General features: G+C 52.5%; 2 protein-coding genes across 5 annotated transcripts in view; one reads left to right on the forward strand and one right to left on the reverse strand.

Moving 5' to 3' along the window:
- The window catches only part of LOC138784074 (uncharacterized), a 32,552-nt gene extending 20,020 nt beyond the window's left edge, over window positions 1-12,532 (reverse strand). For 2 of the 4 annotated variants that reach the window (XM_069959577.1, XM_069959576.1), the window contains exons 1-3: window positions 12,379-12,532; window positions 6,932-7,058; window positions 5,653-5,766 (exon numbers count right to left, since the gene is read on the reverse strand). In XM_069959577.1, the coding sequence (XP_069815678.1) occupies window positions 5,653-5,766; window positions 6,932-7,058; window positions 12,379-12,396 (259 nt within the window). In that variant the 5' untranslated portion in view covers window positions 12,397-12,532. Of the gene's footprint in view, window positions 1-4,354; window positions 4,426-5,652; window positions 5,767-6,931; window positions 7,059-12,378 lie in introns of those variants that run through there. The other 2 variants (XM_069959575.1, XM_069959578.1) reach the window with 2 other exon arrangements.
- A 4,218-nt stretch (window positions 12,533-16,750) lies between these two features.
- SLC4A2 (solute carrier family 4 member 2) overlaps window positions 16,751-19,779 on the forward strand; it is a 129,301-nt gene continuing 126,272 nt past the window's right edge. Inside the window, exon 1 of the mRNA XM_069959565.1 lies at window positions 16,751-17,207. The gene's annotated coding sequence lies outside the window, so the exon portion shown is untranslated. The remainder of the gene's footprint in view (window positions 17,208-19,779) is intronic.

The raw sequence follows: 19,779 nt of genomic DNA on the forward strand, positions 1-19,779 counted from the left end.
CGGTAGATATTACATTGTATAAGAGGCTGCTGTTGTGTACGGTAGATGTTACATTGTAGAGGAGGCTGTTGTGTACGGTAGATGTTACATTGTAGAGGAGGCTGTTGTGTATGGCTTATGTTATATTGTATAGGAGGCTGTACGGCAGATGTTACATTGTAGAAGAGGCAGCTGTGTGAGGTTATTGTGTACGGCGGATGTTACACATTGTAGAGGATTTAGCTGGGTGCGGTTGTTGTGTACACCCGATGTTACATTGTATAGGAGGCTGTTTTTTTTTGTTTTGTTTTTTTCAGGAGAGATGAGTGTTATATTTGAAATGTCCAACATGGTATCGTCACTGGATAAAATAAATGATGATAAACATATATCCAATTACATTGTTGTCTATTTTGGATATGATTATGACGGCTTATGATGTCACCCTAATATTGGTCCTATAAATATAACACAATCCCTTCTCTAGTGTGTATATAAGAAATAGTACAATAGCAGACGCTCATCAATTAGATACATATGAGACAGAAAATATATCATGGAAATAAATAAATCAAAACAGAAGGTAATAAAATAATAATAGCAATAACAATAATAAAAAAACAAAAAGGGGAGGGAAAGCTGTTGTTGTATACCACAGATGTTACATTGTATAGGAGGCTGTTGTGTACGGTAGATGTTACAGCCTCCTCTACAATGTAACATCTGCCGTATACAACAACAGCCTCCTATACAAGGTAACATCTACCGTACACAACAGCCTCCTCTACAATGTAATATCTACTGTACACAACAACAGCCTCCTATACAATGTAACATCTACCGTACACAACAGCCTCCTATACAATGTGACATCTACCGTACACAACAGCCTCCTCTACAATGTAACATCTACCGTACACAACAGCCTCCTCTACAATGTAACATCTACCGTACACAACAGCCTCCTATACAATGTAACATCTACTGTACACAACAACAGCCTCCTCTACAATGTAACATCTACCGTACACAACAGCCTCCTCTACAATGTAACATCTACCATACACAACAGCCTACTCTACAATGTAACATCTACCGTACACAACAACAGCCTCCTATACAATGTAACATCTACTGTACACAACAGCCTCCTATACAATGTAACATCTACTGTACACAACAACAGCCTCCTCTACAATGTAACATCTACCGTACACAACAGCCTCCTATACAATGTAACATCTACTGTACACAACAACAGCCTCCTATACAATGTAACATCTACCGTACACAACAGCCTCCTCTACAATGTAATATCTACTGTACACAACAGCCTCCTATACAATGTAACATCTACCGTACACAACAGCCTCCTATACAATGTAACATCTACCGTACACAACAGCCTCCTCTACAATGTAATATTAACTGTACACAACAACAGCCTCCTATACAATGTAACATCTACCGTACACAACAGCCTCCTATACAATGTAACATCTACCGTACACAACAGCCTCCTCTACAATGTAATATTAACTGTACACAACAACAGCCTCCTATACAATGTAATATCTTCCGTACACAACAGCCTCCTCTACAATGTAACATCTACCGTACACAACAGCCTCCTCTACAATGTAACATCTACCGTACACAACAGCCTCCTATACAATGTAATATCTACCGTACACAACAGCCTCCTCTACAATGTAACATCTGCCGTACACAACAACAGCCTCCTCTACAATGTAACATCTACCGTACACAACAGCCTCCTCTACAATGTAACATCTACCGTACACAACAGCCTCCTATACAATGTAATATCTACCGTACACAACAACAGCCTCCTATACAATGTAACATCTACCGTACACAACAGCCTCCTCTACAATGTAACATCTGCCGTACACAACAACAGCCTCCTCTACAATGTAACATCTACCGTACACAACAGCCTCCTATACAATGTAACATCTACCGTACACAACAGCCTCCTCTACAATGTAATATTAACTGTACACAACAGCCTCCTATACAATGTAATATCTACTGTACACAACAGCCTCCTATACAATGTAATATCTACCGTACACAACAACAGCCTCCTCTACAATGTAACATCTACCGTACACAACAGCCTCCTCTACAATGTAATATCTACTGTACACAACAACAGCCTCCTCTACAATGTAACATCTACCGTACACAACAGCCTCCTATACAATGTGACATATACCGTACACAACAGCCTCCTCTACAATGTAACATCTACCATACACAACAGCCTACTCTACAATGTAACATCTACCGTACACAACAACAGCCTCCTATACAATGTAACATCTACTGTACACAACAGCCTCCTCTACAATGTAACATCTACCGTACACAACAGCCTCCTCTACAATGTAACATCTACCGTACACAACAGCCTCCTATACAATGTAATATCTACTGTACACAACAGCCTCCTCTACAATGTAACATCTACTGTACACAACAGCCTCCTATACAATGTAACATCTACCGTACACAACAGCCTCCTCTACAATGTAACATCTACCGTACACAACAGCCTCCTCTACAATGTAATATCTACCGTACACAACAGCCTCCTCTACAATGTAATATCTACCGTACACAACAGCCTCCTATACAATGTAATATCTACCGTACACAACAGCCTCCTCTACAATGTAACATCTACCGTACACAACAGCCTCCTATACAATGTAATATCTACCGTACACAACAACAGCCTCCTATACAATGTAACATCTACCGTACACAACAGCCTCCTATACAATGTAATATCTACCGTACACAACAGCCTCCTATACAATATAATTATCTGCCGTACACAACAGCCTCCTCTACAATGTAACATCTACCGTACACAACAGCCTCCTATACAATGTAACATCTACCGTACACAACAGCCTCCTCTACAATGTAACATCTGCCGTACACAACAACAGCCTCCTCTACAATGTAACATCTACCGTACACAACAGCCTCCTATACAATGTAACATCTACTGTACACAACAGCCTCCTCTACAATGTAATATTAACTGTACACAACAGCCTCCTATACAATGTAATATCTACTGTACACAACAGCCTCCTATACAATGTAATATCTACCGTACACAACAACAGCCTCCTCTACAATGTAACATCTACCGTACACAACAGCCTCCTCTACAATGTAATATCTACTGTACACAACAACAGCCTCCTCTACAATGTAACATCTACCGTACACAACAGCCTCCTATACAATGTGACATATACCGTACACAACAGCCTCCTCTACAATGTAACATCTACCATACACAACAGCCTACTCTACAATGTAACATCTACCGTACACAACAACAGCCTCCTATACAATGTAACATCTACTGTACACAACAGCCTCCTCTACAATGTAACATCTACCGTACACAACAGCCTCCTATACAATGTAATATCTACTGTACACAACAGCCTCCTCTACAATGTAACATCTACCGTACACAACAACAGCCTCCTCTACAATGTAACATCTACTGTACACAACAACAGCCTCCTCTACAATGTAACATCTACTGTACACAACAACAGCCTCCTCTACAATGTAACATCTACTGTACACAACAGCCTCCTATACAATGTAACATCTACTGTACACAACAACAGCCTCCTCTACAATGTAACATCTACCGTACACAACAGCCTCCTATACAATGTAACATCTACTGTACACAACAGCCTCCTCTACAATGTAACATCTACTGTACACAACAGCCTCCTATACAATGTAACATCTACCGTACACAACAACAGCCTCTTATACAATATAATTATCTGCCGTACACAAAAACCACACACAGCTGCCTCCTATACAATGTAACATCTGTCGTGTACAGCTTTCCCTCCCCTTTTTGTTTTTTTATTATTGTTATTGCTATTATTATTTTATTACCTTCTGTTTTGATTTATTTATTTCCATGATATATTTTCTGTCTCATATGTATCTAATTGATGAGCGTCTGCTATTGTACTATTTCTTATATACACACTAGAGAAGGGATTGTGTTATATTTATAGGACCAATATTAGGGTGACATGATAAGCCGTCATAATCATATCCAAAATAGTATAGATAAAATGTTGTTTTAAAAAAGTAATTTCTAAAAAACAAACATATACACAGCGCTGTACTTAGAAAAAAGCCCACTGTTATGCTGCATCAAGGCCAAAATTACCTCTGAGGAGGGCGACCGCTGATTGCCGAAATATGTTAGATGTTTGACCTGCATGAACTACGGCAACTACTACAGTGACGTCACTGCTACTCCGTGGAAAACCTTTGGACTACTCACCGTATGCCGAGAGTTGGTAGCAGTGGAGCCACCGGCCGGGCCGCTCCCAACCCAACACCTACAACTGCTGAAAAGATACAGAAGAATGGAGGATACTAAACCACATCCCAAAACTAGCAGGTATTCAGCAGTATAGCTATATATCACTAAGGACACTTATACTGCTTGAACGAACCATTGTCACTATTTATTCACGTACTTTACAGAAAATATATTATGTTTACATTTTTATAAGACAGTGTCTCTCAGGAAACTTATTTTCCATCACTTAAGCACACACTGTAGCGCTTTAGGTGTACAAACATATTTTTGGTATATCCAAAATAGACAACAATGTAATTGGATATATGTTTATCATCATTTATTTTATCCACTAACGATACCATGTTGGACATTTCAAATATAACACTCATCTCTCCTGAAAAAGAAAACAAAAAAAAACAGCCTCCTATACAATGTAATATCTACACAACACAACAGCCTCCTATACAATGTAACATCTACCGTACACAACAGCCTCCTATACAATGTAACATCTACTGTACACAACAGCCTCCTATACAATGTAATATCTACCGTACACAACAGCCTCCTATACAATGTAACATCTACTGTACACAACAGCCTCCTATACAATGTAATATCTACCGTACACAACAGCCTCCTATACAATGTAACATCTACCGTACACAACAACAGCCTCCTATACAATGTAATATCTACTGTACACAACAGCCTCCTATACAATGTAACATCTACTGTACACAACAGCCTCCTATACAATGTAACATCTACCGTACACAACAGCCTCCTATACAATGTAACATCTACCGTACACAACAGCCTCCTCTACAATGTAACATCTACTGTACACAACAGCCTCCTATACAATGTAATATCTACACAACACAACAGCCTCCTATACAATGTAACATCTACCGTACACAACAGCCTCCTATACAATGTAACATCTACTGTACACAACAGCCTCCTATACAATGTAACATCTACCGTACACAACAGCCTCCTATACAATGTAACATCTACCGTACACAACAGCCTCCTCTACAATGTAACATCTACTGTACACAACAGCCTCCTATACAATGTAATATCTACACAACACAACAGCCTCCTATACAATGTAACATCTACCGTACACAACAGCCTCCTATACAATGTAACATCTACTGTACACAACAGCCTCCTATACAATGTAACATCTACTGTACACAACAGCCTCCTATACAATGTAACATCTACCGTACACAACAGCCTCCTATACAATGTAACCTTACCTGAGGTGGTGGGGGGCTCACAGCCTGCGACCTCCCATGCTGACAGACCCGGCACACACGGCTCCTCTCCACCTTCTATCAGTAACAGAAGTTCAGACTTCACCACCGGGATCCCTGACCCAAAATAAAGAAGAGGAGGAATCAGACATGATAGCTGGAATCAGGGCGGGTGGTGGCGGCCAGGAGCTCCCACTACACTGGGGGCGCGGAGTCCATCTTTACACGGAGGTGCGGTGATGGTGTGACCCTCCACTGTGTGTACAATCACAGCTGTAGGGGGCACTACTCTTAGGGTACTATTACACTATTATTATAACCCGATCATTTTAGTAAACGAGCACCAATCTGCTAGATCAGTGCTCGCTTACTGGACCTATTACACGGCCCGATAATCAGGCAGTAAGGGCTGCATGGACATTGTTAGCTATGTCCGCGAGCCAATCACATGACGAGACCACCGCAGAGCTATTACACCCGGCAGCTATTACACCCGGCGGCTATTACACCCGGCGGCTATTACACCCGGCGGCTATTACACCCGGCGGCTATTACACCCGGCGGCTATTACACCCGGCGGCTATTACACACGGCGGCTATTACACACGGCGGCTATTACACACGGCGGCTATTACACCCGGCGGCTATTACACCCGGCGGCTATTACACCCGGCGGCTATTAAACACGGCGGCTATTACACCCGGCAGCTATTACACCCGGCAGCTATTACACCCGGCAGCTATTACACCCGGCAGCTATTACACCCAGAGCTATTACACACGGCAGCTATTACACCCGGCGGCTATTACACCCGGCAGCTATTACACCCGGCAGCTATTACACCCAGAGCTATTACACACGGCAGCTATTACACCCGGCGGCTATTACACCCGGCGGCTATTAAACACGGCGGCTATTACACCCGGCGGCTATTACACCCGGCAGCTATTACACCCGGCAGCTATTACACCCGGCAGCTATTACACCCGGCAGCTATTACACCCGGCAGCTATTACACCCGGCAGCTATTACACCCAGAGCTATCACACAGCAGCTATTACACACAGCAGCTATTACACACAGCAGCTATTACACACAGCAGCTATTACACAAAGCAGCTATTACACGTAGGGATGTGCAGTCGGCAGCCGACAATTTTAGGTCCAAGCCTAAAGCAACGATCAGCCGATAACTGTTGTCTCTATTACACAGGGGAACCGGCTGATTAGGGCTCTTACTCTGGGCCCCTGGTTACACACGTCTCCCCCAGACTCTTCTTACCCAGTGAATGGAGGGTGCGGTAGTTCTCCACCATCACTTCCTTGTACAGCTCCTTCTGCCACTCCTTTAGGCTCCCCCACTCCTCCGGGGTGAAGTAAATGGCCACGTCATCAAACATCAGAGGCTCCTAAAAAAACAAACATGATTCATGGGGGGACCCTCCCACACCGAACAGCTGCAGTCCCCCAGACCAAGGACCGTGTCATGGCTACACCCAACTAGATTGAGGGTCGACGCAACCAAATGGTGGTCACTGCTCCCCCCACCACCACCACCACAGTGAGCAACCTCCTAACAGGACCATACAAACAGTTGGATGTTGGGGTGTAGGTTGTAATGTAGGTCAGTCAGTGTGCCAGATGCAGGCTGGGGGATGGGCTGTATGGAAGGTGTAGGTTTCTGTAAATTGGGCGTTTAATAGGGGTGTGTCTGTTGTTGGGGTGCAGGTTGGTTGGCAGGGTGTGTCTGGTGTTGGTTGGCAGGGTTGTGTCTGGTGTTGGCTGGCGGGGTGTGTCTGGTGTTGGTTGGCGGGGTGTGTCTGGTGTTGGTTGGCGGGGTGTGTCTGGTGTTGGTTGGCAGGGTGTGTCTGGTGTTGGTTGGCAGGGTGTGTCTGGTGTTGGTTGGCAGGGTGTGTCTGGTGTTGGTTGGCAGGGTGTGTCTGGTGTTGGTTGGCAGGGTGTGTCTGGTGTTGGTTGGCAGGGTGTGTCTGGTGTTGGCTGGCAGGGTGTGTCTGGTGTTGGTTGGCGGGGTGTGTCTGGTGTTGGTTGGCGGGGTGTGTCTGGTGTTGGGGTGCAGGTTGTTTGGCGGGGATATCTGGTGTTGGTTGGCAGGGTGTGTCTGGTATTGGTTGGCGGGGTGTGTCTGGTGTTGGTTGGCAGGGTTGTCTGGTGTTGGGGTGCAGGTTGGTTGGCAGGGTGTGTCTGGTGTTGGGGTGCAGGTTGGTTGGCGGGAATGTCTGGTGTTGGTTGGGGGGGGGAGTGTCTGGTGTTGGTTGGGGGGGGAGTGTCTGGTGTTGGTTGGCAGGGTGTGTCTGGTGTTGGTTGGCAGGGTGTGTCTGGTGTTGGTTGGTGGGTGTGTCTGGTGTTGGGGTGTCTTTGGTGTTGGTTGGCGGGGTGTTCTAGTGTTGGTTGGTGGAGTTGTCTCGTGTTGGGGTGTTGGTTGGCGGGGTGTTCTGGTGTTGGTTTGGGGGGGTTGTTTGGTGTTGGTTGGTGGGGTTGTCTGGTGTTGGGGTGTTGATTGGCGGGGTTGTCTGGTGTTGGTGTGTTGGTTGGCGGGGTTGTCGGGGTTGGTTGGCGGGGTTGTCTGGTGTTGGGGTGTTGGTTGGTGGGGTTGTCTCATGTTGGTTGGCGGGGTTGTCTGGTGTTGGGGTGTTGGCGGGGTTGTCTGGTGTTGGGGTGTTGGTTAGCAGGGTGTGTCTGGTGTTGGGGTGTCTTTGGTGTTGGTTGGCGGGGTGTTCTGGTGTTGGTTGATGGAGTTGTCTCGTGTTGGGGTGTTGGTTGGCGGGGTGTTCTGGTGTTGGTTTAGGGGGGTTCTTTGGTGTTGGGGTGCTGGTTGGCACGGTTGTCTGGTGTTGGGTTGTTGGTTGGCGGGGTTGTCTGGTGTTGGGGTGTTGGTTGGCGGGATTGTCTGGTGTTGGTTGGGGGGGTTGTCTGGTGTTGGGGTGTTGGTTGGCGGGATTGTCTGGTGTTGGTTGGGGGGGGTTGTCTGATGTTGGTTGGCGGGGTTGTCTGGTGTTGGTTGGCGGGGTTGTTCCGTGTTGGTTGCCAGGGTGTGTTTGCTGTTGGGGTGTCTGGTGTTGGGGTGTTGGTTGGCGGGGTGTGTCTGGTGTTGGTTGGTAGGGTTGTCTGGTGTTGGTTGGCAGGGTGTGTCTGGTGTTGGTTGGCAGGGTGTGTCTGGTGTTGGTTGGCAGGGTGTGTCTGGTGTTGGTTGGCAGGGTGTGTCTGGTGTTGGTTGGCAGGGTGTGTCTGGTGTTGGGGTGCAGGTTGGTTGGCAGGGTGTGTTTGGTGTTGGGGTGCGGGGTATGTCTGGTGTTGGTTGGCGGGGTTGTCTGGTGTTGGTTGGCAGGGTGTGTCTGCTGTTGGGGTGTCTTTGGTGTTGGTTGGCAGGGTGTCTCTGCTGTTGGGGTGTCTTTGGTGTTGGTTGGCGGGGTGTTCTGGTGTTGGTTTAGGGGGGTTCTTTGGTGTTGGGGTGCTGGTTGGCACGGTTGTCTGGTGTTGGGTTGTTGGTTGGCGGGGTTGTCTGGTGTTGGGGTTTTGGTTGGCGGGGTTGTCTGGTGTTGGGGTGTTGGTTGGCGGGACTGTATGGTGTTGGGTGGCGGGGTTGTCTGGTGTTGGTTGGCGGGGTTGTCTGGTGTTGTGGTGTTGGTTGGTGGGGTTGTCTGGTGTTGGTTGGCGGGGTTGTCTGGTGTTGGTTGGCGGGGTTGTCTGGTGTTGGGGTGTTGGTTGGCGGGGTTGTCTGGTGTTGGGGTGTTGGTTGGCGGGGTTGTCTGGTGTTGGTTGCCAGGGTGTGTTTGCTGTTGGGGTGTCTGATGTTGGTTGGGAGGGTGTGTCTGGTGTTGGTTGGCGGGATGTGTCTGGTGTTGGGGTGCAGGTTGGTTGGCAGGGTGTTTCTGGTGTTGGGGTGTTGGTTGGCGGGGTATGTCTGGTGTTGGTTGGCAGGGTTGTCGGATGTTGGGGTGCAGGTTGGTTGGCGGGGTGTGTTGGGGTGCAGCTTGGTTGGCGGGGATGTCTGGTGTTGGTTGGCAGGGTGTATCTGGTGTTGGTTGGCGGGGTGTGTCTGGTGTTGGTTGGCAGGGTGTGTCTGGTGTTGGGGTGCAGGTTGGTTGGCAGGGTGTGTCTGGTGTTGGTTGGCAGGTTGTGTCTGGTGTTGGGGTGCAGGTTGGTTGGCGGGGATGTCTGGTGTTGGTTGCCAGGGTGTGTCTGCTGTTGGGGTGACTGGTGTTGGGGTGTTGGTTGGCGGGGTTGTCTGTTGTTGTGGTGTTGGTTGGCGGGGATGTCTGGTGTTGGTTGGCAGGGTGTGTCTGGTGTTGGTTGGCAGGATGTGTCTGCTGTTGGGGTGTTTTTGGTGTTGGGGTGTTGGTTGGCAGGGTGTGTCTGGTGTTGGGGTGTCTTTTGTGTTGGGGTGTTGGGGTTGTCTGGTGTTGGTTGGCGGGGTTGTCTGGTGTTGGTTGGCGGGGTTGTCTGGTGTTGGGGTGTTGGTTGGCGGGGTTGTCTGGTGTTGGTTGCCAGGGTGTGTTTGCTGTTGGGGTGTCTGATGTTGGTTGGGAGGGTGTGTCTGGTGTTGGTTGGCAGGGTGTGTCTGGTTTTGGTTGGCGGGATGTGTCTGGTGTTGGGGTGCAGGTTGGTTGGCAGGGTGTTTCTGGTGTTGGGGTGTTGGTTGGCGGGGTATGTCTGGTGTTGGTTGGCGGGGTTGGCGGATGTTGGGGTGCAGGTTGGTTGGCGGGGTGTGTTGGGGTGCAGCTTGGTTGGCGGGATGTCTGGTGTTGGTTGGCAGGGTGTATCTGGTGTTGGTTGGCGGGGTGTGTCTGGTGTTGGGGTGCAGGTTGGTTGGCAGGGTGTGTCTGGTGTTGGTTGGCAGGGTGTGTCTGGTGTTGGGGTGCAGGTTGGTTGGCGGGGATGTCTGGTGTTGGTTGCCAGGATGTGTCTGCTGTTGGGGTGTCTGGTGTTGGGGTGTTGGTTGGCGGGGATGTCTGGTGTTGGTTGGCAGGGTGTGTCTGGTGTTGGTTGGCAGGATGTGTCTGGTGTTGGGGTGCAGGTTGATTGGCAGGGTGTGTCTGGTGTTGGGGTGTTGGTGTGTGGGGTATGTCTGGTGTTGGTTGGCGGGGTTGTGTGGTGTTGGGGTGTTGGTGTGTGGGGTATGTCTGGTGTTGGTTGGCGGGGTTGTGTGGTGTTGGTTGGCAGGGTGTGTCTGCTGTTGGGGTGTTTTTGGTGTTGGGGTGTTGGTTGGCAGGGTGTGTCTGGTGTTGGGGTGTCTTTTGTGTTGGGGTGTTGGTTGGCAGCGTGTGTCTGCTGTTGGGGTGTCTTTGGTGTTGGTTGGTGGAGTTGTCTCGTGTTGGGGTGTTGGTTGGCGGGGTGTTCTGGTGTTGGTTTGGGGGGGTTGTTTGGTGTTGAGGTGCTGGTTGGCAGGGTTGTCTGGTGTTGGGGTGTTGGTTGGCGGGGTTGTCTGGTGTTGGGGTGTTGGTTGGCGGGGTTGTCTGGTGTTGGGGTGTTGGTTGGCGGGGTTGTCTGGTGTTGGTTGCCAGGGTGTGTCTGGTGTTGGGGTGTTGGTTGGCGGGGTTGTCTCGTGTTGGTTGCCAGGGTGTGTTTGCTGTTGGGGTGTCTGGTGTTGGGGTGTTGGTTGGCGGGGTGTGTCTGGTGTTGGAGTGTTGGTTGGCGGGGTTGTCTGGTGTTGGTTGGCGGGGTTGTCTGGTGTTGGGGTTTTGGTTGGCGGAGTTGTCTGGTGTTGGGGTGTTGGTTGGCGGGATTGCCTCGTGTTGGTTGGCGGGGTTGTCTGGTGTTGGGGTGTTGGTTGGCGGGGTTGTCTGGTGTTGGTTGGCGGGGTTGTCTGGTGTTGGTTGGCGGGGTGTGTCTGGTGTTGGGGTGTTGGTTGGCGGGGTTGTCTGGTGTTGGGGTGTTGGTTGGCGGGGTTGTCTGGTGTTGGTTGGCGGGGTTGTCTGGTGTTGGGGTGTTGGTTGCCAGGGTGTGTTTGCTGTTGGGGTGTCTGGTGTTGGGGTGTTGGTTGGCGGGGTGTGTCTGGTGTTGGGGTGTTGGTTGGCGGGGTTGTCTGGTGTTGGTTGGCGGGGTTGTCTGGTGTTGGTTGCCAGGGTGTGTTTGCTGTTGGTGTGTCTCGTGTTGGGGTGTTGGTTGGCGGGGTTGTCTCGTGTTGGTTGCCAGGGTGTGTTTGCTGTTGGGGTGTCTGGTGTTGGGGTGTTGGTTGGCGGGGTGTGTCTGGTGTTGGGGTGTTGGTTGGCGGGGTTGTCTCGTGTTGGTTGCCAGAGTGTGTTTGCTATTGGGGTGTCTGGTGTTGGGGTGTTGGTTGGCGGGGTGTGTCTGGTGTTGGGGTGTTGGTTGGCGGGGTGTGTCTGGTGTTGGGGTGTTGGTTGGCGGGGTGTGTCTGGTGTTGGTTGGCGGGGTTGTCTGTTGTTGGTTGGCGGGGTGTGTCTGGTGTTGGGGTGTTGGTTGGCGGGGTTGTCTGGTGTTGGGGTGTCTTTGGTGTTGGGGTGTAAGTCAGTAACCCCACCCACTTTTCTGTCTGTGTAGGCACTCACATGATTTCGGGGTATTTGAAGTGGAGTTCTCGTTTAATGACACAAGTAGCAGTCCTAAGTGACATCACCACAGGGGGCGGGGCTGTGACTACCTCCCCCCAGGGTGTAATCCCCGCGGGGAGCCCTTGTCAGAGACATCATCTCGGTATATCGCTTCCCTCAGCCCTGGATACCCCGCTAGAGCGCCCCCTACAGCTCTCACCTGCGCTGCGGCCTCCATCCTGCCCCCTGCAGGCTCCGATCAGCCCCACAGCCCTAATCGGGCCCGATACAGCGGCTGCCGCTATGCATGCCGGGAGTCGTAGTTCTGAAACCTCCGCCTGTCTCGCGCTTCCTGTCCCAGGCAACAGCGGCGGAACTACAAATCCCAACAAACCGCACGGCAGAACCGCTACACACAGCAAAGCGACAACCACATCACATGACCTGCTGCGTCACATGATCCCGATCACATCACATGACAACATGAAGCCAGGTAGAACTTATTTACCAGAAAGTAACAAAGATGATGGACACGTGTGCAGCGCTGGCGGGAGAAGGGGTCACGTGGGTGCGAGGTAATCCCTCCCCCCAAAACACACAGGGGCCACAACCGGAGCACCAGGAGGAGCCGGAGCCCAGACCAAGACCCCGCCCCCCAGGTCACAGTCTCTGATCCCCGCCCCCCAGGTCACAGTCTCTGATCCCCGCCCCCCAGGTCACAGTCTCTGATCCCCGCCCCCCAGGTCACAGTCTCTGATCCCCGCCCCCCAGGTCACAGTCTCTGATCCCCACCCCCCAGGTCACAGTCTCTGATCCCCGCCCCCCAGGTGGTCACAGTCTCTGATCCCCGCCCCCCAGGTCACAGTCTCTGATCCCCGCCCCCCAGGTCACAGTCTCTGATCCCCGCCCCCCAGGTCACAGTCTCTGATCCCCGCCCCCCAGGTCACAGTCTCTGATCCCCGCCCCCCAGGTCACAGTCTCTGATCCCCGCCCCCCAGGTCACAGTCTCTGATCCCCGCCCCCCAGGTGGTCACAGTCTCTGATCCCCGCCCCCCAGGTCACAGTCTCTGATCCCCGCCCCCCAGGTCACAGTCTCTGATCCCCGCCCCCCAGGTCACAGTCTCTGATCCCCGCCCCCCAGGTGGTCACAGTCTCTGATCCCCGCCCCCCAGGTCACAGTCTCTGATCCCCGCCCCCCTGGTCACAGTCTCTGATCCCCGCCCCCCAGGTGGTCACAGTCTCTGATCCCCGCCCCCTAGGTCACAGTCTCTGATCCCCGCCCCCAGGTCACAGTCTCTGATCCCCACCCCCCAGGTCACAGTCTCTGATCCCCGCCCCCCAGGTCACAGTCTCTGATCCCCGCCCCAAAGGTGGTCACAGTCTCTGATCCCCGCCCTCCAGGTCACAGTCTCTGATCCCCGCCTCCCAGGTGGTCACAGTCTCTGATCCCCGCCCCCCAGGTGGTCACAGTCTCTGATCCCCACCCCCCAGGTCACAGTCTCTGATCCCCGCCCCCCAGGTCACAGTCTCTGATCCCCGCCCCCCAGGTCACAGTCTCTGATCCCCGCCCCCCAGGTCACAGTCTCTGATCCCCGCCCCCCAGGTCACAGTCTCTGATCCCCGCCCCCCAGGTCACAGTCTCTGATCCCCGCCCCACAGGTGGTCACAGTCTCTGATCCCCGCCCCCCCAGGTCACAGTCGCTGATCCCCGCCCCCCAGGTCAAAGTCTCTGATCCCCGCCCCACAGGTAAGTCTCTGATCCCCGCCCTCCAGGTGGTCACAGTCTCTGATCCCCGCCCCAAAGGTGGTCACAGTCTCTGATCCCCGCCCCAAAGGTGGTCACAGTCTCTGATCCCCGCCCCCCAGGTGGTCACAGTCTCTGATCCCCACCCCCCCAGGTCACAGTCTCTGATCCCCGCCCCCCAGGTCACAGTCTCTGATCCCCGCCCTCCAGGTGGTCACAGTCTCTGATCCCCGCCCCCCAGGTGGTCACAGTCTCTGATCCCCGCCCCCCAGGTGGTCACAGTCTCTGATCCCCACCCCCCAGGTCACAGTCTCTGATCCCCGCCCACCAGGTGGTCACAGTCTCTGATCCCCGCCCCCCAGGTCACAGTCTCTGATCCCCACCCTCCAGGTGGTCACAGTCTCTGATCCCTGCCCCCCAGGTGGTCACAGTCTCTGATCCCTGCCCCCCAGGTCACAGTCTCTGATCCCCACCCCCCAGGTCACAGTCTCTGATCTTCACCCCCCAGGTCACAGTCTCTGATCCCCGCCCTCCAGATGGTCACAGTCTCTGATCCCCGCCCCCCAGGTGGTCACAGTCTCTGATCCCCGCCTCCCAGGTGGTCACAGTCTCTGATCCCCGCCCCCCAGGTGGTCACAGTCTCTGATCCCCGCCTCCCAGGTGGTCACAGTCTCTGATCCCCGCCCCCCAGGTGGTCACAGTCACTCATCCTCTCAGCTTTTTGTCTAATCGCTATTACTGGATGGTACAATCCCTGGGCCGTGTTCACACTGTTTTTCTACATTTCCTCTGTTTTTGGTCAGAAGAGAAGTAGACGGAATATCACAGAAGAGTATGGAGGACGTTCCAGAATCTCACAGGGCATGGAGGACGTCCCAGAATCTCATAGAGCATGGAGGACGTCCCAGAATCTCACAGGGCATGGAGGACGTCCTGGAACCACACAGAGCATGGAGGACGTCCTGGAACCACACAGAGCATGGAGGACGTCCTGGAACCACACAGAGCATGGAGGACGTCCCAGAACCTCACAGAAGAGCATGAAGGACGTCCCGGAACCTCACAGAAGAGCATGGAGGACGTCCTGGAATCTCACAGAAGAGCATGGAGGACGTCCTGGAATCTCACAGAAGAGCATGGAGGACGTCCTGGAATCTCACAGAAGAGCATGGAGGACGTCCTGGAATCTCACAGAGCATGGAGGACGCCTCGGAATCTCACACAGCATGGAGGACGTCCTGGAATCTCACAGAGCATGGAGGACACCCTGGAATCTCACAGAGCATGGAGGACGTCCCAGAACCTCACAGAAGAGCATGGAGGACATCCTGGAACCACACAGAGCATGGAGGACGTCCTAGAATCTCACAGAAGAGCATGGAGGACGCCCCGGAATCTCACAGAGCATGGAGGACATCCTAGAATTTCACAGAAGAGCATGGAGGACGCCCCGGAACCTCACAGAAGAGCATGGAGGACGCCCCGGAACCTCACAGAAGAGCATGGAGGACGCCCCGGAACCTCACAGAAGAGCATGGAGGACGTCCTGGAATCTCACAAAGCATGGAGGACGTCCCGGAACCTCAAAGAAGAGCATGGAGGACGCCCCGGAACCTCACAGAAGAGCATGGAAGACGTCCCGGAACCTCACAGAAGAGCATGGAGGACGTCCTGGAATCTCACAGAGCATGGAGGACGCCTCGGAATCTCACACAGCATGGAGGACGCCCCGGAACCTCACAGAAGAGCATGGAGGACGCCCCGGAATCTCACAGAGCATGGAGGACACCCCGGAATCTCACAGAGCATGGAGGACACCCTGGAATCTCACAGAGCATGGAGGACACCCTGGAATCTCACAGAGCATGGAGGACGTCCCAGAACCTCACAGAAGAGCATGGAGGACGCCCCGGAACCTCACAGAAGAGCATGGAGGACGTCCCGGAACCTCACAGAAGAGCATGGAGGACGTCCTGGAATCTCACAGAGCATGGAGGACGCCTCGGAATCTCACACAGCATGGAGGACGTCCCGGAGCCTCACAGAGCATGGAGGACGTCCTGGAATCTCACAGAAGAGCATGGAGGACGTCCTGGAATCTCACAGAAGAGCATGGAGGACGTCCTGGAATCTCACAGAAGAGCATGGAGGACGTCCTGGAATCTCACAGAAGAGCATGGAGGACGTCCTGGAATCTCACAGAGCATGGAGGACGTCCTGGAATCTCACAGAGCATGGAGGACGCCTCGGAATCTCACACAGCATGGAGGACGTCCCGGAGCCTCACAGAAGAGCATTGAGGACGCCCCGGAATCTCACAGAGCATGGAGGACACCCTGGAATCTCACAGAGCATGGAGGACGTCCCAGAACCTCACAGAAGAGCATGGAGGATGTCCCAGAACCTCACAGAAGAGCATGGAGGACGTCCCGGAACCTTACAGAAGAGCATGGAGGACGCCCCGGAACCTCACAGAAGAGCATGGAGGACGCCCCGGAATCTCACAGAAGAGCATGGAGGACGCCCCGGAATCTCACAGAGCATGGAGGACACCCTGGAATCTCACAGAGCATGGAGGATGTCCCAGAACCTCACAGAAGAGCATGGAGGACGCCCCGGAATCTCACAGAAGAGCATGGAGGACGCCCCGGAATCTCACAGAGCATGGAGGACACCCTGGAATCTCACAGAGCATGGAGGATGTCCCAGAACCTCACAGAAGAGCATGGAAGACGCCCCGGAACCTCACAGAAGAGCATGGAGGACGCCCCGGAACCTCACAGAAGAGCATGGAGGACACCCGGAATCTCACAGAAAATCATGGAGGAATTGAGGAGACCCCCAGCTGCTATAAAAGTGTTTACAAGCTGTGATACCTGCCAAAGGCGGCACTACTAGGTAGGGTTCAAGCCATATGCCTGTAATGCCGGTGAACGAGTTCTCTGCGGCGTCTGCCTCCACCTTCCTCTGCTGGTGACTCTCTTGCTGCTTCCACCATGGCTGCAGTTCCTGGTCTGCCCTCTAGAGGCTGCTGGAGCACCCCTCTAATCTGGCCTCCACCTGTCCACTTCTGGCCTCACCTATTTAAGACTGCTTCACCTGCTCACCTGTGCCTGGGCCATACTACTACCACCATTCTCCATACAGTGTCTGTGCTGAGGATGCAGCCGCCTGCAACCTGTGTGTGACCTGCACTGTTCCAGCTCTGCTACATTACCTGCTGCTGACCAGCGACTCCTCCTTCTTCGTGCTGCTACTCTGGCCTGTTCAGCGTCTCTATGCCGGGCCGGCCGCCACCTTTACTGGTAGGTGACAGTGGGTCCACACCTGTCCTTACACTGCCATATAACACCCCAGTACATGTATGATGCTGTATACCACCGCCATGTTTGTGCTGTCCTGATATCACACTTAGGGACACGTATGATGCTTTCAGCATCTTCCATGTTTGTCCGTGCCTCGCTGGGCTGCTGTTCCTCCTCTCTGTTTTGGCTCTGTGGTCTGATACACCTGAGGAAGAGTATTTGCAGTTTCTCCCTGTTGTGGGTCCACAGGTCTATGGTTGTGTCCCGTAGTCCCACACACACCGGACTCTAATCTGCACAACTCCACCAGGTGAGGGAGTCCTCCTTTATCCTGACTGCTTCCCTTTCATGTGGTATTTCTGCACCATGGAGCATTGTCTGTACTTATTCCTATAGATGATGGGCTCTCTGGTGTCTGGGTGATGGCACGTCTCCTATAGATGATGGGCTCTCTGGTGTCTGGGTGATGGCACGTCTCCTATACATGATGGGCTCTCTGGTGTCTGGGTGATGGCACGTCTCCTATACATGATGGGCTCTCTGGTGTCTGGGTGATGGCCGTCTCCTATACATGATGGGCTCTCTGGTGTCTGGGTGATGGCACGTCTCCTATACATGATGGGCTCTCTGGTGTCTGGGTGATGGCACGTCTCCTATACATGATGGGCTCTCTGGTGTCTGGGTGATGGCACGTCTCCTATACATGATGGGCTCTCTGGTGTCTGGGTGATGGCACGTCTCCTATACATGATGGGCTCTCTGGTGTCCGGGTGATGGCACGTCTCCTATACATGATGGGCTCTCTGGTGTCTGGGTGATGGCACGTCTCCTATAGATGATGGGCTCTCTGGTGTCTGGGTGATGGCACGTCTCCTATACATGATGGGCTCTCTGGTGTCTGGGTGATGGCACGTCTCCTATACATGATGGGCTCTCTGGTGTCTGGGTGATGGCACGTCTCCTATAGATGATGGGCTCTCTGGTGTCTGGGTGATGGCACGTCTCCTATACATGATGGGCTCCCTGGTGTCCGGGTGATGGCACGTCTCCTATAGATGATGGGCTCTCTGGTGTCTGGGTGATGGCACGTCTCCTATACATGATGGGCTCTCTGGTGTCTGGGTGATGGCACTTCTCCTATACATGATGGGCTCTCTGCTGTCTGGGTGATGGCACGTCTCCTATACATGATGGGCTCTCTGGTGTCTGGGTGATGGCACGTCTCCTATACATGATGGGCTCCCTGGTGTCTGGGTGATGGCACTTCTCCTATAGATGATGGGCTCTCTGGTGTCTGGGTGATGGCACTTCTCCTATACATGATGGGCTCTCTGGTGTCTGGGTGATGGCACGTCTCCTATACATGATGGGCTCTCTGGTGTCTGGGTGATGGCACGTCTCCTATACATGATGGGCTCCCTGGTGTCTGGGTGATGGCACTTCTCCTATACATGATGGGCTCTCTGCTGTCTGGGTGATGGCACGTCTCCTATACATGATGGGCTCTCTGGTGTCTGGGTGATGGCACTTCTCCTATACATGATGGGCTCTCTGGTGTCCGGGTGATGGCACGTCTCCTATAGATGATGGGCTCTCTGGTGTCTGGGTGATGGCACGTCTCCTATACATGATGGGCTCCCTGGTGTCTGGGTGATGGCACTTCTCCTATAGATGATGGGCTCTCTGCTGTCTGGGTGATGGCACGTCTCCTATACATGATGGGCTCTCTGGTGTCTGGGTGATGGCACCTCTCCTATACATGATGGGCTCTCTGGTGTCTGGGTGATGGCACCTCTCCTATACATGATGGGCTCCCTGGTGTCTGGGTGATGGCACTTCTCCTATACATGATGGGCTCTCTGGTGTCTGGGTGATGGCACGTCTCCTATACATGATGGGCTCCCTGGTGTCTGGGTGATGGCACGTCTCCTATACATGATGGGCTCTCTGCTGTCTGGGTGATGGCACTTCTCCTATAGATGATGGGCTCTCTGGTGTCTGGGTGATGGCACCTCTCCTATACATGATGGGCTCTCTGGTGTCTGGGTGATGGCACCTCTCCTATACATGATGGGCTCTCTGGTGTCTGGGTGATGGCACGTCTCCTATACATGATGGGCTCTCTGGTGTCTGGGTGATGGCACGTCTCCTATACATGATGGGCTCCCTGGTGTCTGGGTGATGGCACTTCTCCTATAGATGATGGGCTCTCTGGTGTCTGGGTGATGGCACGTCTCCTATACATGATGGGCTCCCTGGTGTCTGGGTGATGGCACGTCTCCTATACATGATGGGCTCTCTGGTGTCCGGGTGATGGCACGTCTCCTATACATGATGGGCTCTCTGGTGTCTGGTGTCTGGGTGATGGCACCTCTCCTATAGATGATGGGCTCTCTGGTGTCTGGGTGATGGCACGTCTCCTATACATGATGGGCTCCCTGGTGTCCGGGTGATGGCACGTCTCCTATAGATGATGGGCTCTCTGGTGTCTGGGTGATGGCACGTCTCCTATACATGATGGGCTCTCTGGTGTCTGGGTGATGGCACGTCTCCTATACATGATGGGCTCTCT

The sequence above is a fragment of the Dendropsophus ebraccatus genome, chromosome 2, assembly GCF_027789765.1.
Source record: "Dendropsophus ebraccatus isolate aDenEbr1 chromosome 2, aDenEbr1.pat, whole genome shotgun sequence".
Classification (NCBI taxonomy): domain Eukaryota; kingdom Metazoa; phylum Chordata; class Amphibia; order Anura; family Hylidae; genus Dendropsophus; species Dendropsophus ebraccatus.